Source organism: Plectropomus leopardus, chromosome 6 (genome assembly GCF_026936395.1).
Source record: "Plectropomus leopardus strain MGB_pleo_1.0 chromosome 6, ASM2693639v1, whole genome shotgun sequence".
Lineage (NCBI taxonomy): Eukaryota > Metazoa > Chordata > Actinopteri > Perciformes > Serranidae > Plectropomus > Plectropomus leopardus.
The window spans coordinates 17169897-17187224 of NC_142181.1; the positions used below are offsets into that span (position 1 = coordinate 17169897).

At 39.2% G+C, this 17328-nt stretch overlaps 1 protein-coding gene across 1 annotated transcript in view; it reads right to left on the bottom strand.

The window, feature by feature from the left end:
• LOC121942965 (cGMP-inhibited 3',5'-cyclic phosphodiesterase 3A-like) overlaps nucleotides 1–17328 on the bottom strand; it is a 59862-nt gene that overhangs the window by 15316 nt on the left and 27218 nt on the right. Inside the window, exons 2-9 of the mRNA XM_042486296.2 lie at nucleotides 7874–8119; nucleotides 3933–4194; nucleotides 3415–3658; nucleotides 3125–3201; nucleotides 2812–3008; nucleotides 1823–1960; nucleotides 994–1105; nucleotides 184–291 (exon numbers count right to left, since the gene is read on the bottom strand). Of these exons, the coding sequence (XP_042342230.2) occupies nucleotides 184–291; nucleotides 994–1105; nucleotides 1823–1960; nucleotides 2812–3008; nucleotides 3125–3201; nucleotides 3415–3658; nucleotides 3933–4194; nucleotides 7874–8119 (1384 nt within the window). The remainder of the gene's footprint in view (nucleotides 1–183; nucleotides 292–993; nucleotides 1106–1822; nucleotides 1961–2811; nucleotides 3009–3124; nucleotides 3202–3414; nucleotides 3659–3932; nucleotides 4195–7873; nucleotides 8120–17328) is intronic.

Genomic DNA, 17328 nt, shown 5'->3' on the forward strand with positions numbered 1-17328 from the left:
ATGTATGTACTATGTAAGGACTATTTCTGTGTATTATTGACATAAAATCAATATTTAAATTTTCACTGCAGCCAATTAAAATACTGCTGCTAGAGTTGAAGACTGGAAATAATGAAAAAAAAAAGAATAGCATTGCAAAGAATATGGTCTTAAAGAACTACAGTATGCAGTGAAGGTCCTTACCAGCGTGTATCCCATTCTCAGTCAGCAGGGTGGGCAGGCCTGGCACAGGCTGAGTGGTGAGGTACCAAACAGCATGAAGCACATCAGTGGCATGGATCCGGTTGTGATCTGGGTAGAGGAAAATTCACTGTATTTTCAAAAAGATGATGATAATGGTTGATAGCAGTCAGCTTCATTTTAAAATTTAGATGATATTGTAGAGGCTCAAAGTTAAGCAGGATGTTGCTTAGGCTCACACTGTTACGTAAGAAACTTGTAAAATGCAAAATAATTGATGCAAAAGCAGCATGATGAGCAGGGAATACTTTCTGTTTTTAATAGGAGGTGAATATGGAAGACCATGGAGACATACAAAAAACAGCGGTACATTGCAGTGATAAAGTTGTCCCCCTGAAAAGTATAAAACTGGTTAAAACAAATACAATAAGAGAATTGTTGATATTTTATGTAAAATGTTCAGATCATGTGATAAAAACAAGCGTTCCTGCCTCTAATACATCTTCTGTGTAAATTCCTTTAGAAAACATACAGATTTTTGATGCTATGAAAACATTTAAAGAGCTTGTGCTGGCTGTCAGCTACAGCTTAAATTTCAATATAAATATTATATGATCATCTTCTGATATCATACACCAACAGGAAACGTGTTATTTCTGCCAACTTTGAACAATAAGAGCATGAGAGCAGGCCTGTTAGTAACACTTCATTTCTATGACAATGCAATACCTCCTCCTTGTGGCAGATAGAGGTAATGCTGGATATCAGTAATTCACTTGCACAACGTTATAAACATGGAGATCTCCTACTCACAAGGGATGACCCTGTATCCATTCTCCAAAGCATGGAAGTAGTTCATGAACTCTTTAACAGGGATTCTGAAGGTCTCAAATAGACCTGTGTCCTCAAAGAGCTTATAGGAAACCTGGAATATAACACAAGGAAAACTTACTATGAGTCAAATCTCATCTTGGTGAAGGTTATATAGTTGGGTCAAGTCATTGAACAATGCACCCTTTGTTACAGAAAGGTCTAGATACTGCAAATCAACACAAAATACTTTTTGAAATTACATTTTGGCCAATACTGCATGTATCACTGATTCGTGCTTTCATTTTTTGCAGTGCTTCAAATACTTCTGTTTACATGCACTGGTTTGTGTAACTTTAAAATTTACATGCACATTTTTTTTTACTTGCACAAAAATAAATGTTTTACTGCACTATTTGGTGTATTTGTCTGTCTTTTTTCCACACTTCCACCACGGCTAAAGACAGATCCAACCAAAGTTACTATGGGTAACGTACAGTGGAACTACTTCAAATTTTTTATATGGTCACAGGAACATTTCAGTAGGTTCTCCAAAAACCAAATGTAAAGCTTACGTGGATATTTTTTAAACCATATTAGGACTTTTTTGTTTACTTTAGTGTTTGCTGTTCTTGTTGGAAGCTCAAAATGTAAACTCGCTCTTTCCGATGCCGGCACTGAATTGTAAAGTCACTACCACATGGGGCTGCAAATTACCTACATATGAAAATTTCAGTCAGTATGAGTTGCCTTTAATTGAATCAGTATTGATATGTTGTCATTAAATACATTTCATTAAGGTTTCAGCATTTTCTCAATAATAAGTGTTTACCTCACTGAGGATGCAGCCTGTCTTGCCGTTAGTCTTCTCCACCAAACTGAAAATGGGAAAGTTCCAGTTGTTGAGCTGACCCATCAGAGGCTCCAGCGCTGACATCGCCACAGGGTCCTCAGACAATGCTGGCTTGTCCTGTCAGGTAAAGGTAAAGGTACAGAAGAGAGGTCAGAAACATACAGGCAAGTACTTGAAAATTCATCAAAGTAACTTTTAGTCACCACAGTGTGATGGGCAACAATTTAGGTTTTTTCACATTTCAGTCCACAGATAAACACTATCAAACTGTACCACTGTTTGGTTTCCATCAAAGAAGAAAGAAGCCTTTGCAAGTTGTATATTGTTAATTAAGTAGTATGATAGTAAGTAACGGTTAAATCATTGTAAAAAATAAACCTTAATAAGAAAGAAATGACAAGTCTTTATTTCAAGTGATTCATCAGATTAGAGGAGTTGGTCTCAACTTCTTTCAACGAATAAATGTAGTTTGTGATGCTGTTAGATTGCTGCTAGACAGCCTCATTAATACAAGTGCGTGCCTCCCTTTGTGTGCTGCAAGTGGGAGAGCAAACAGTTTTTTGACCACAGTAAAAACGTTTTTGAATGGCTTAATGCTAAAAAGGATGGACTGAAGTCAAATATTTTGTTAGATGAAACCATGTTGTGAATTTTGAATATTATCTTTTTTTCTACACATTTAGAATTTTGGACTTTAAAACACACTGAAATAATTGGAAATGTTTGGATTATGTGACTTGGAGGTAATCCGACGGAACCACCACAAGAATCTAATTCTACAAAAAGTATACTAATAATGTAAGTGGAGCCTGATCTCCATTGGAAACTATGCAGACATACCAGTTCTACACAGAATTACTAGGCAAAAATAGAAAAAATGTCAATTCTCACATTGAACATTGAATGTCAATGTTAAAATGAAGCTTCAAAGCCTCAAACTATCCAGTGCAGCCCTATTGATTGCTTACCTCTGGTGATGGCAGGAGCGGGTGCAGAACAATGCCCTCTGACAGATACGCCCTGCAGCCTTCCCTTCCTTCAGGCAGCTTCTTGCCTCCCTCTCCCTCCTCTTCATTCTGTGCAAAGTCACTGCTGTCACTGTGGTTGGTCTCGTAGGTGCTGTCGTAGGTGCTGTCATAGTCTGAAGAAGCTACAACACGCTCATCTGGGGAGACATTACACGTTAGATATGTGCAGTTTAATGTTACCCTGTTGGCGGTTATACAAAGTTACAATGAGGGCATTTGTACAGAAGTTCTGTAGGTTTCATTTGTTGTTTACCTGGATGGGGTATTCTGTCCATTTTGTCGACAGATTCTACCGCGTGGTTTAGTCGACTGTTGAACGGCCGGCCGCAGCTGATGGAAAGAGAGCAGAGAAACATCGACATATTACTGAAACAGTTGCTGTCCTCTCAGTGTATACTAATGACGTGAGTTATTGACCTCGTCTTCACACAAATGGACTTTCATATGCACAAACAGACACAGAAGCATTTGAAGCCTCAATACAATATTTGTAAATTTAAACTTTCTATATTCACAATCAATATGTAACAGGAGAAAAGTTACCTGCTGCAGAGTGATGGAGGCCGCCAGTGAGGGGTGGTGGAGCTCGGGGCGCTCTGGCTGTGAGTTAAGGCTCTGTGGTGGCTCTTGGGGGCCACAGAGTCAGGGGTCCGCTCTGTCAGGGGCCCAGCTGGCTCAGGAAGCTGCACTAAACATGTCTTGATGGTCGGGCTGGAGACGGGCGTGCCATGCACAGGAGGGGATGGGCACGGGGAGCCTAGAGGTGACACGTTGGAGGTGGGGAAACCTGGAAAAATAAAAGAATGACACTGACTATTTTAGTTATGTAGTTTCCTCTTGATGCAGCAATTTTTTTCTTTTTTTTTTATCAAGTGATTTGCTTTAGAAAGGAATGTTTTTTTTCTTTCTTAGTTTTAACTCACATCAATTAAAGAGCTAACTTTAGTTACATCTGTGAAAAGAAAATCTGAACCTTGACAAATATGGAGCTATGTGCAATGAATAGTCAGGCTGAGCTGGGTGTGTCAGTGTGTCAAGTACATGTGCACACACATACAGACCTTGTCTTCCCAGTGGTTTGCTGTAGATGTGGTTGGAAGTGATGGGGGCAGCATAGGAGGCAGACATGGAGCGACTCTTTGAGATGGTCATCATCACCGAGTTGTTCCATGATTCACTGTCTGTGGTGTGTTTGATGCTGGCTGAGCGGTCTCTGCGTACAGGACCCGGCTCAATGGTAGGCAGACCCGTAGCTGAGGTCGTCGTGGTCCAAGTTGACGAGATTCTCCGAAGCAATCCTGGGGGCAGACTTCGCCGTAGACGCTGTAATACAGATTTAAAAAAGAAATGTGTAAACACTCACAGATGCATCAAACAGGAGTGGATGAGACAGTTAGGACAGCATTAGTGTACGGGACAGATAATCAAAATTGAAGAATTTTCAATTACTAGAGGAATCTCATTGGAAACTACAAAGACTTGGCCTTGCCTGTGTGTTTGTATGAAATGTATGTTTTGATATGTGGAATTTATAATCAACATACTTTTCGCATATTTACAAGTCTAAACACTTCAATATATATGTGATGTTCTGACAGTGAACCAATATGGGTAAATTATTCTCCTAGAATAGCAGAATAGTAGAAGGGAGTCATGCTCGTGTCCCCTGTGGTGCCAGTCATGCCAGCTCATTTTGTTTATAAATTTGTGCATTTCTCTCAATTGACACTACAATGGATGGTCTGAAGGGACAAGTCCTGCCCTACTGTGCTGTGATTGGCTAAAGGAAGAAACGTTGTTCTTTCAGTCATAAATCCGCAACCAGTGGTATGTAGACACTGTAGGAAAGCCACCAAAGGCCAGAGCAGTGAAGCACAGCCTAGGGCTCGACGATTTGATCTCAAATCAATATCACAATTAATTTGACATTTTACTTCAATTACAATTAATGAACAATTATTTGGGCCCGAGCACCAAACGATGCAAGGACCCTCTTGGAATGCAAGAAATTATTATTATTATTATTATTTGTTATTTATTTTTGGAGGTTGCAACATGCCCAAAAACTCATGAAACTTGATACGCACGTCCAGCCGGTGTGGAAAAATGGCTCCACAGTGCCTCTAAATGTGTAGCCCCAATGGCCAGTTTCACCTACAATTAAGAAATTTGGTAAAATTTTGCACCAAGCATTAATCCTATTAATCCGATCGATTTCAAATTTGGTGTGTCCAATCTTAACCCCTTGATGATGAAAAGTTATCAAAGGTCTGTGCAAAACGTTTACTGTTTTCCTGTTTTGCCATAAAACAAGAAATTGTTGTAACTTTGGTGTACATTGTCTGATCCGCCTGAAACTTTATAGGTTTGATGAGGGTCCTGCCCTGAACACATCTGTATGACAATATTCACTTGTCATATTAGCGTCACCTACAGTACCACGTCCAAAGTCTGACTAAACCTGAAACTAAAACAAAGTAGTCTGTAGAAGTCTAAAGAAGACACTTTCCACTGCTGAATATTTGGCTGTTTGATCATTCAGACACTTTGGTGCTGTTAGTAAAAGCTCCGCTCTGTTTGTCTGTCTGTCTCAATGCACTGCTGTCGGACCATCAGCTGTTTGTTCCGCAACAATGAAATGCTGTGGAAGGCCATTCGACTAGGTTGTCAAACACTCAGCTGTATTTTAGAGTCAAAGTTGTTCACTGCCATGCTGTCGCAGTGTTTTGGTGTGAAATTTTCCTAGATGACGTGAGAGCGTGACACAGAGCCCAAAAGTGTGAGTCTCTGCTAGGAGCGTGACAGTCGGCAGAGGATCAAATTTCACATAGTGCCAAGTAAAATCATGTCCATCTCCTCTTTGAACGCTCTCCTCTTAGGCACAAAAACACACACAGAGGCATGACTTCCATCCAAGTGTACATGTACGCACACACACACACACACACACACACACACACACACACACACACACAGAGAGAGAGAGTTTCACAGTGCTACAGTGCTCTGTGGTGCAGCTCCCTCCTACAGTGATGAATGCAAAGTAATCAAAGGCATCAAACAGTGTGTGAAAGAATGCAGGGGGGTGAGCTTTAGCGTAATCACTGTGAACATCATGTCTGCTTTTGCTCTTGTGAATGTTATTAATGCAGCTGTTAATGCAGATCTGAAACATCTGCACTGTATCATTATGCAATAATGTAGCAGTCAATGATGTAAGTAAGGAGACACGATGTTGGCTGTGATGGATTGGTGCATGTTATCTTGGACTGTTTACATAAAGTCTCTTTTACTTTATTTCCCTATTATAGTGAAATAAATACAAATAGTATGATTTAGAAATTGTGTGGGGCTGTACTGTTAGTGTTATAAATAAAAATCTGTGCACTAGAAGTGTGTTTCAATGCTTGGGAGCTGCTATAAACTTGACAAATGGCCAGCACTGCTGGAGTTAAACCATGGGGAAAGATGAGTGAAAGCCAAATTGTTCCCCTCCTTTCAACAAGAAATAAAACAAAGTGTTTTGCTGTCCTTAAATAATAAATGCAACTCAGTCATCAATATTTCTTATTACCTTTATGTAACTGCTATATCTGTCTTTAGTTTAGAGCTATTCAACAGGGCAGCATAAGTGAGCTGAATCACCAACTTTAACCCGTTGCTTAATGCAGACACACTCACACCCAATGAGCTAAAATGAGGCAGCGTCTCAATGAGATTCACTACATGAGTCGAGCATTTGAATGCACTCAGCTAGTGTTAAAGTTGCTTGTCACTTTCCTGGTAGGCTATCCTGCATTGCATCACACGCTTTATTTAGTTTCCTTGCTGCCTTAAGTGCACACATACATATTGAAGCACTGGCCTTGTAAAACATTAAAAAGCCTTCTTGAAGTCTGTGCGTCATTGTTAGCTGCTTTAGAGCCTTACAGTACCCCAGCAGTGAGGGAGGAAAGCAAGAGGAGTGTGTGTGTGTGTCTGTATATTGACATGTACAGTAGTGAACAACAAAACTTCACTTTGAGACAACTGGGTCTGCCACTATAAACATTTAACTTTAGAAATGTTAGTTTTCTTTGTTTTCTTCCTTATGGGAAAAATCTTTTAGGTTTTAAGGGGGACTTCACCGATTTTACACATCAAGGTCTATTTACAAGCCAGGACGAGTGCGGGTTAAGAATCAGGATCTGGTCATTTTTTTTGCAAAGCCCTTTTTTTGTTTTGTGTGTCACAGTTTGTTCCAAATTTACTGGTAAAATAAAAGATTGTTATTGCATTTAAAATAATTTTTTTATATTTGATCATATTGCTGGCTGTCTTGAGGTAGAAGAGAAAAGTCTCTTGTGAGAGTGAGATTTTAAAAGTTTTAGCATCAACTAGCTGATCAGCATAAGTTTTTAGTAAGCGTCCAGGAAAGTTATCTGGACCTGCAGCCTTATTATTATTAACTCAGCAGGAGTCTTCTCACATCTTCTGTGGTCACTGAGAGTGGCCGGTCCTCTGGAGGCGAAGTAGACTTCACAGCTGAGGCTTTACTGAAAAGGTCATAGCGAGCTTAAAATGTGCTCAGCTCGTCTGGCAGCATATATGTGTATGTATCAACACATGGGACTAAATATCATCTTAAATATTGGATATCATTACACTGTATACCTTTAACAATAGTGGCCATCAGTGCTAAAAAAATGTGACACCCCCTACTAATAACCCAGGTGTTGATTTTCCTATCTGTATTAATCAACCTTATAACACAGACTAAAGGCATGACTGAATGCAGTTACTGTAATTTTTGCTGTGACTCTCTGGGCTTCTAAGTCATTCCAGACGACCAATCAATGTTTCCTATGAAATGATAAGTTAATTTCCAATTTAGAACATCACATTATCAGAATTTGAAATTGTGGTTCAGTCACCGAATTGCATCTCATACACATGCACTCACTTGCTTACAAAAGACATAAGAATGAACAAAAACACATTTTTTAAGGAAGATAGCATTTACCTTTGGAATAGCCAGTCTCTCAGCTTTGTCAGGCCCCTCCTCCGAGTCAGAGCAGGTGTGTGTGTCTGCAGGGACCCGAGGCCGGTGGAGCGGCTGGAGGCTGATCTGGGTGCTGAGGAGGTTGCTGACAGCCTTCAGAGAGCTGCAGGTGTTAGGGGGCAGTGAGGGGTCTGCCAGCAGGTCTGAGATCAGACCGTGTGCCTCACCCATCACCGCAATGTCAACTACCACACTGGTGCCCGAAGACTGGAGAGGAGATAGAGAACATGATGAGCATTCTTTGTTCATCTTTTCTGGCATAATGCAATGATGATGTGGTGAACAAACGTCACAACACACTGATGTTTCCTTATCTCTACACGAGAGAAAGGGGAAATGTTTCTGTGTGTGGTGGTGCTGTGTGTGTGAGCACCTATCATTATACTAAATTAAACATTTTACAGTCCCAGGAGGACTGTACTGACACTGACATCCTGTCTGTTGGTGTATTAGCAGCTTGGGTGGGTTATGTGAAAGTGGGTCGAACATGTAAATGTCAGTCACAAGTAATGACTGTGTTAAACATATCACAGCTTTGAAAACACCATTAATAATCACCCTACAATATTCCCATAAGGAATAAAAGTCCACCACGCCACCTCCTTCTGCCGGCATTTGGCTGTCACTGATTCATCATAATGACTGATAGGCCCAAAGGTCCTTCTATGTCAAAGGTCAACCATGTTAGGTTTCAGTAATAGATTCCACCCTTAATGTCAACATGTGCTAATCAGCTCCTCATTAGCTTATAATCAATTTTCACACACTCCGAATCTGCATACACTCCTGTATCCATACACACACTTATACACGCACACACACACACACACAAACACAAACAGTATATATATACGAGAATAGAATATATAATTGCATAAATGCAACATTTAGCATTTGTTATTAGCAATAAAATATGAATGTGAAGAAAACTAAAGACACGACAACTATGTTTATACGCACACTAATATTCAGCTGTTATTCCTAATACGACAATATTCCAAATTTGATATGGGTCATGTATACTGCATATTGCTTAACTACATATAAGACATTTGGGATATTTTGGTATTTTTCGGGTTTAAGGAGCATTCTTTGCAAATGTATGCAGCACATTTAGAAATTCAGATTCATTCAAAAATATGTTTCTCAATTTTTTGTTTTTTCTGTAGTTTGCATCACACAGCATCTTGCCTGTTTATGGTCCACTCTGTGTGTTGTCATGGTTGTCATACACACACCAACTAGCCAGCAGTTCGCAAGGCTAGGTTAGAGACAATGCTTAAAAGAAAACCCCACATTTCTGGTCAGAAGAAGAAAAACACCTACTTTTAAACAATGACAGACTTGAATATCAACAGGTTTTTGGATATGCGCAAATATTTTAAGGCTGGCCTTTTCAAGAGGGTAGTTTGAGGAATGAAAGAGCGACGCTGTGCTCATATGGTCCAACAAGCTCACCACAGGTGGGAAACTTTGAAAACACTCTATTTTTAGGCAAAGAAGCAACAGGTCACAAGTAGGTCCAACCACTCCACTTTTCCATATTTTGTCATGTTGGGGCAGGTTAACTGGACTATGTATTGCTGCATGTAAATGGGAATATTAGCGGATTATTAATTTTCATCAGTGATGTACACAGCTTAGCAGGAATATTTTCTTTTTAGGAATGACGTGAAAATGAAATATTTTGTGCATGTATACACAGGCAATGAGTACAATAAAAAGTAAGAGTAGCTATACTGTAGACTTGGAATGTAATTTACATAGCATGGAACGACACAATTACAGGAAAAACTGTGTTTGATAGTGTTCAGATGATTTTTGAAAGGTCTAAGTATTCAAAAGTTTTATGACAAATGGTTAAAATCTGAAAATCAGTAATAATTAATATAAAATATGTCCAAACAAACAATATGACATGTATGTTTATATCCACAGGATATAAACATACATGTCATATTGTCATGGGATGTCATAAAGCTCTGGAGTGGTCACAAATTAGTATTGTCACAAATTATCCTGTGTTTGTATCCTGGGACACATTAAATTACATATTTAAGATACATCATATGTAACCTACATATGAGTAATGTGTCACTGATAACTTTGAAAAACATTGACAGAGCTAAAGAATACTGTAACTACAAAGACTACACATCCGACATATTACAACTTATTTTCATCAACTTACACAGATGTTTAAATCACAGAGAGATTTCTTACTCGAACAGCTGAGTAGGGTTGGATACAGTCAACAACAAACTTAATGACTAGTAAAACAAGGACTAGAAGTGTGTCGTTAGGCAGCCAGAACCTTGCCAGAATACAAATACTTGTGTAATACTTGTGTAAAATCTGTGAAATATAAGGAAAAACAATAAATTTGCTTGAACAGACAAGAAAGGAAACAAGGACTGTACACTGCAGATAGAGTTGGATGTGAGTGAACTTTGTCAGTCGGCAGAGCTGCAGCTCTCCACTGAACCCTGAATGAACCGTGTTATAAAACAATACTGTCAAACTCTTGGCAGATCAGTTTCTCTGTTTACTTGCTATTTTTTAAAAGTATTATTTCTCCTGCTCATGCCTGTGATGTTGACACTTCTAGTTTCAGTCATAAAAGCTTTATGTGCCTTTAAAATAATCTTAATGGTAATGACTGGCAGAGACTGGATGAGAAAGCAAAAGTTTTGACATTTTTGAAAAGGAATACTTCTCCCCTAAAATGATCATTTCTACATCAAATACTCACACAGTGTTAGGATGAATTTGTAAAGGAAACTTTGTTTTCTTGCATGCTTCCAGTTAACAAAGACTCAAGAAACAGAGAAAATTCTTAATTAATTAAAAGGAGTCCATTTTTGACAACAGCAAAACTATATAAAACATCTGTTTACAAACTCTTACACAACTCCAGCAGTGTAATCCCAGTCAAATTTATCCTGTCATACTCTCAATACTTCCCAAATAGACAGCCCCCTCCAACTGTAGAACTACACTTAAATTGAAACTTATCTATATTCTCTTCAAAGCCGGACTCCATCCACAAAAATGGTAATTAACTTGCTGAACACCATTGTGTTACTATGGTGACTCCAAACTAACCCTTTAAAACAACAAACTCACACAAAGGCACAGATAAACTATTTTTTGTTACAGGATTCTGGCTTTAAAGAGCTAAATTTCCCTTTTAGTCCAGTTCCTGGTTAGAAAGGGCTGTCTGTTTGGGAAGTACTGAGCATACGACTGGAAAAATGAGATTGGATTAAACTGCACAAGTTGTCTAAGAGTTTGTAAACAAATGTTTTGATACAGTTTTGCTGTGTGCAAACCCAAATGACTTTAATTCATCAAGAGTGGCAAGGAGGCATACGGGAAAAAGTTTTCTTCGCAAATTCAACTTAACACAGAGCAAGTAATTGGTATACAAATGGTCATTTGGGGGCTGAGGTCACAAACTGCCTAATTTTCACTAAGCAGCAACATTTGTCTTCAGCCAAACATTCGAGAGAGATATTGCTTTTTTGTCAATGTAAGTGCTGGTACAATACCCAAGTCTTAATACCAATAGGGATACATTTTCCAATAAACGACTTATATAAACATATTTTCTGACAGCCTGAAGAAAGCAAATCACAACCAACAAGAAAAAGGTGTTAATGTAAAATAAAAAATAAATAATAAGAGAGCTCATGGAGTAAGTGAATTAAGGTATACAAACTGGCCCTAATGTTTACTCCGTCCTCCACACATGTTCTCCTCCTGCATCCTTGCCTTTCCTACTGTGCCAACACAAGAAGTAAATGAGCTCATGTGATTGCTCTATCCATAAGCCCTCACTCTACCATCTGTCTGCCTCCCAAGGCTAGGCTGGGGACTGGCAGCAACCTCTGCTTTTGCAACTCTGGTTGTATCTGTGCCTAACTTTTTCACTTCAGTTATGTTTCATATCCTGAGCCTGGGAGTTTACCTACTCTATTTGGGTCCTCAGCTAACTCACACTATCTCTTTTCTCCTCCTCACATACCTATATTTGCCTCTAGTTGAGCTTAGTCTTAGATGAAAATATACAGGTGGAGTAAAGGGGGGTGGGGGTGTGGGGGGACATAATTTGCTTCCTTAAACAGATTGTATTAGCTCTTCAAACATGTCAGAGATTGGGGCTCCAATGTGATAAGTAAATGCATCAGCCACATGGGAAGATTGTTTCCTGGAAGAGTGCGTGTGTGTATGCATGCGTGCGTGCATGTGTCACCTCAACCTGAACAAAACCCATTAGACCACTCCAGAGCTTTATGACATCCTGCTATTGTGACATTCACCCATTACCTGGCAGTAATGGTCTCTGTTCAGCTAATGTCAGGGAGAGAGCGAGATAGAGGGAGCTTGCTTGTATGTGTGCTTGTGTGTGTGTGTGTGTGTGTGTGTGTGTGTGAGTGTGTTATGCAGCTATTTTTAATAGCTTATTTATGGGACTCTTCTCTGTTTGATTTCTGATATTTGAACATTTAAAAAACAAGCCCACAGTATATTGTCTGTGTGCATTTGCAAGTCCATTCAGTGCAACGTGTACAAGCATGTGAGCAGATGGAGTGGCACAGAGCTCTGCTCTGGTACAGACACAGTGGAAAGGCAAGGCGAAGGAGAAGGTTATCGATTCCTCCGAGCATAAAGGCCCCACGGGAGACAGCAGGCGGAGTGATGGTCAATGAGTAAATCAACAGTGGGCACACACATGCAGATGAGTGTACGCACACACATAGGAACGGATGTACCAGAATTGCCCCTTGGGATCCCACCGCCAGGCTTACAGAGTAATACTGTACATGCTGCACACAGAAAGATGGGTCATAATCCCTCAGCAAATGCAGTGCACTGTAACAAAAGACAATATTAAACCCAGGTCTATGATGATGAACACAGATAAGTAAAACAAGATCTGTGTACATCAAGCTCCCTAAGAATAGACCTCCTGATTTGGATCAGTAGTCGAAGCAACATAACATCATCAATGTTAAAAGGAAAAACCAACATCCATTCAGAGAAGGGCTGCCCATTTATTTGGATGCATACAATATGTGGGCACACCTTAAAAGTTTACGTACATTTAAAAAATTATATTGATTCAATATCATAGAAAACACCACTGTCGCGTACATAAAATCAAACAGTTCTATGCAAACGCAGGCTCCATTGGTACATTTAATGAGAACTGAAATCCTTACCTCAAAGCCACCAGACTTCATTTAAAACAGTAACTTATGTGGTTAATGTGTAAGGAAAAGGGGAGAAAATGTTCTATGTGTACATACACTTACACTGATATTGATTTTTTTATGGATCTTTTAGGGGGTTAAAAAGTCACAGAGATAATCTTCATCACTGGAAATCCCCTTATTATTTTTTTTTCTTTCAGTTACAGTACCTTAATATTTGAATATTTCAAAATCAACGTAGTGCAAGAAACTCAAATAAATCAGTCCGCACACACACACAAAATCAGGTAACCTAACTTGTATTTGAAGACAGCCTATGTATTTAAAAATGCTATGTTTTGATTTCAATCATTATACCCGAACCACATAAATGAAACTATTCCCTCAGAGCACAGATGCATGATGATGATATTATCATGGGGATGTACACCATCATCCCCTCTCTCTCTATACCTCCCTTAATTATTTTTCCTCAAGTTTCTTTTTTCCTCTTCCTTTCCTCATATATGCTATTTCCCGCTGTTTCAGTTTTCCCTCTCCACTTCCATCCCCCAGCCCTCTCCTGAGAGACAGTTAGGAGATATGTAGGCAGATCAGGCATAAAGGCAGATGGTGAGAGCAGAGAGAAAGAGAGAGAGAGATAAAGAGCGACAGAGAGGGATAGAGCGAGAGAAAGAGAGTGATGGACAGAGAGAGAGAGAGAGAGAAAGAGAGAGGAGCCGAGTCCACAGGCAGGCCATGGGCAGTCAAGTGAAAAAGAACAGCTCACTCGAGCGGGCCAGCTGAGCTCCTCCACAGTCTAATCTACGACAACTGTAAATACAGCACTACAGTGGGGAGCTGTTGGTACTGCTATACCAACTGAACAGAAAACGGTGAAATATGTAGATAGTGTTCACACCTCTGTTTGCTAAAATAATCAATTCTGAAGCAGTAGAGGCCAACAAAGCAATGCCAGAGGCCAAGTTCATGTTCCAGATGCAGGAGGATGATTGTGGAATTGCAAACAGTTGCAGGATCGCAGAGCCGGAGTGCCTCACAGTTGCGTTTCACAGTTGCAAGGCTGTTAATCTTTAACAGAATGATTTGGTAACAATGATGACATGAGTTTGTGTTTTGGTGTTTTCTATGCTGAGTTGAATCTATGAAAACTATGCAAACAATTATGTTTAGTCAAAAATGTAATTGTCAAACAGCATATCCCTTACAGGACATGCTGTTTGACAAATAGCACCCATCCAAGAACAAGAGTGAAACTGAATCTCCCAGTGGTAGCTTCTCCGTCCTGCTTACGAACACCAGTCTCTCAAATGCGTAATTGACCTAAAAACTCAAGGCGCTTAATTTAGACATTGCTTCAAGTTGTCCTATTTAAACCGTCTCATCACTTCTGAATAAATGGCTTTCCTTTTTTCACACACGCAGACAAAGCGCATGCACACACACACACAGACTAAAGGAGAGAAACTCCAGTTAAACCAGTACTGAACCTGTTTAGGAGGATGTGTATTTTCCTGATGGCGTCCCATGGTACTTGCTGAGTGCCTTCTCTGCATCATTAGTGTCCACTTTGAACGCAATCACTCAGTTCCGATGTTGCTATCTAGATTCCTATAGATATGATGCGACAGCTTTATGTTCTCTTTTTTTCCTTTAACTCTTGTTTAAATATCACAGTCGTAACAGTTTCAATCCAGAGCAACTGACATTTAAATAATGTAGCCCACAAACAGTTCCTCGCCCTCTACTCTGCTCTGCTCTTCTCTATCACTTCACGGACCTCCCTCCGTCCTCTCACCCGCCCCTACCTCTGCATCTGCCAATTGCAAATGTTCACCAATGGTTCAGTGATGAGAAGACCTGAAATCAGTTCTATTGAAAATATCTGGTTGCTAGGATACATCAGGACAAAGATCAAAGTGACTCGACTATGGACCATAAAATTGTTGTTCGGGGCTCAGTTGGCCGCAGTGATAGTACGCCCACTACTTGTCAAGTGTTTCCTGTGATAGCAGGTGATGCATGACAACCGAGCAGCGAGTAATGCGCATTATCAGAACAGGGCTTTCTGCATCAGGAAACTCAGGTACATATTGATTCATTAAAAGTCTATTAAGATGGAGGGTTTGTTGTTGGCTAAGGCTGAAGCTGCTTTCCAGAATGAAGAAAATCATAGATAATTTAGGTATTAAATCGAAACCAATAAGTAGTTAGTATAAAATGCATTCTAAAATCTGACGAGTTGTTCTTACTCAAAAAAAAAAAACAATCAAGACACTAATTGCCTTTAAAAAGGTAAGTAAATGTACCTTTTCCTATGTTGTGTTTATTTTATATCTGGTTGTAAGGTTTACTTAATTTTTTCTTGGATTTACTTCATTTTTTGAAGTCAACTCAAAAGTGAAAGGTGAAATTGACTTTTACTCAGTAGTATTTAGGAAACAGATTGCATTTCATAAAGTAAGCACAACAAAGAATGGTTAGTTCACTGGATTATTTTCATTTAACAAAATGTAATTCTTAGCAAGAAAAGATCAGTGTTTGTGGAAACAAACAAAATAATAAAATAAAAACAAAGAGCCTTATGAAGAATATTAGACTTATTCTTTCTCTTTGACTTCACATAGTATTGCAAAATGCATAAAACTGTTCAGTTGAGTCCAACTAACTTGGTTTCCTTAAAAACTTAAGTTGCTATCACTTACAAAGTACAAGTTCATTCACTCTTCATTTTTTAAGTTGCAGCAACATCACAAAATTTAGTAAATACAACTAAAGAGTAAATGTAACAATTAGAACTAACAGTTGTATTTATTAACCATTATCAAGGAATTTGTTTTTTTTATCAATCAACCTCTGACTTTACAGTGTAAAGACTTTTGTTGAAAAGATCATTCTGACTTTTTACATGGAGAGGAGAGTGGTGGGAAACGTCAAACCAATAATTTTCATCAATGGTGTAAACAATACTGTATATATCACAATATTACAGTGCCCCTAATGTTCCGAAATCTCGTATGACAAATTAAATTATCTTCTGTGCAAAAACGTTCATCTTCCAGGAACAACTTAATGATCCTGTCTGCACAAGAGAATTATCCTTTTTGTATAATTATCTATTTTGTTTCAATTAGATAATAATCAAGATTAGAAAAAAATAAGTCACCGTACAATACAGTAATTGTTCTGTAAAGTAAGTTAAGAAATGGTTCAAAATAACCATATTGTACTTTTTCAAACTTGATTATTTTCTTCTTTTATTTAGAACTTCCATACACATAATAAAACATTTGCTTCAAAAATGATTCAAAACATTGATACTAAAATTCTCTTAAAATGGGAATGGTCTCCTAAAATCTCAACTGGTGGACACATTTCTGCCATTGTGTCACCCAACTCTACTTTCAGGCATTCAGCCGAACAACCTTCAAACGTGAACACATCTCAGAACTCACACACTAATTAAAATTAGTCACTTAAAAATGTCCTGCCATAACAAGTCCAGTGCTATTCTACAATACTACGCTGAGCAGAAATGGTGCCAAACACACACACATCCTTCCCCTCTTTTCCCTCAGGACTGCACTGACCTGGGATCTGTTCAGAGTGCTCTTGTAGTCCCATTCTGGCTGGCACATAATCTGGACAGAAGCTCACAAACAGATGATCCAGTCAGCAACCTGTCCACTTTGTGACGCAATATAGAACCATCAACGCACAGAACTTCTTTTCTCTTCTTCTGCTTTCCCTCCTTTACTTCCTCCTCCCCTCATCCCTCTCTCCATCAACCCATCTAAAAATAAAAGAAGAGCACGCGCTGCTGATGAAGAAAGAATAAAGAGCACATCACCCTTAATGCTGCAGGGCTGATCCACATATGGCTCCCCACCATCACCATCACCACCCTCTCTTCGTCCCCTCACTGCAATGAATTTCCACCCAATAAGAGAAAACTGTAATTCAGTTTCACAGTCACACGATGACTTTCTGGGTGGCTTTCCCTAAATATGACACCTTTGAAGTCTTAGGAAGACACCTTTTACAGAGCCAGGTTAACAATTTGCTCCTATTTCCAATATTAGAGCACCAAGAATATGAGAGGGGTCCTTAAAAGCTGCAGTCGACAAGTGGCCCAAAAATGGCAACAAATGCAACTGTTTGAATTCTGACAGTTCAAGACAATGCAGAAATCATGAGTGT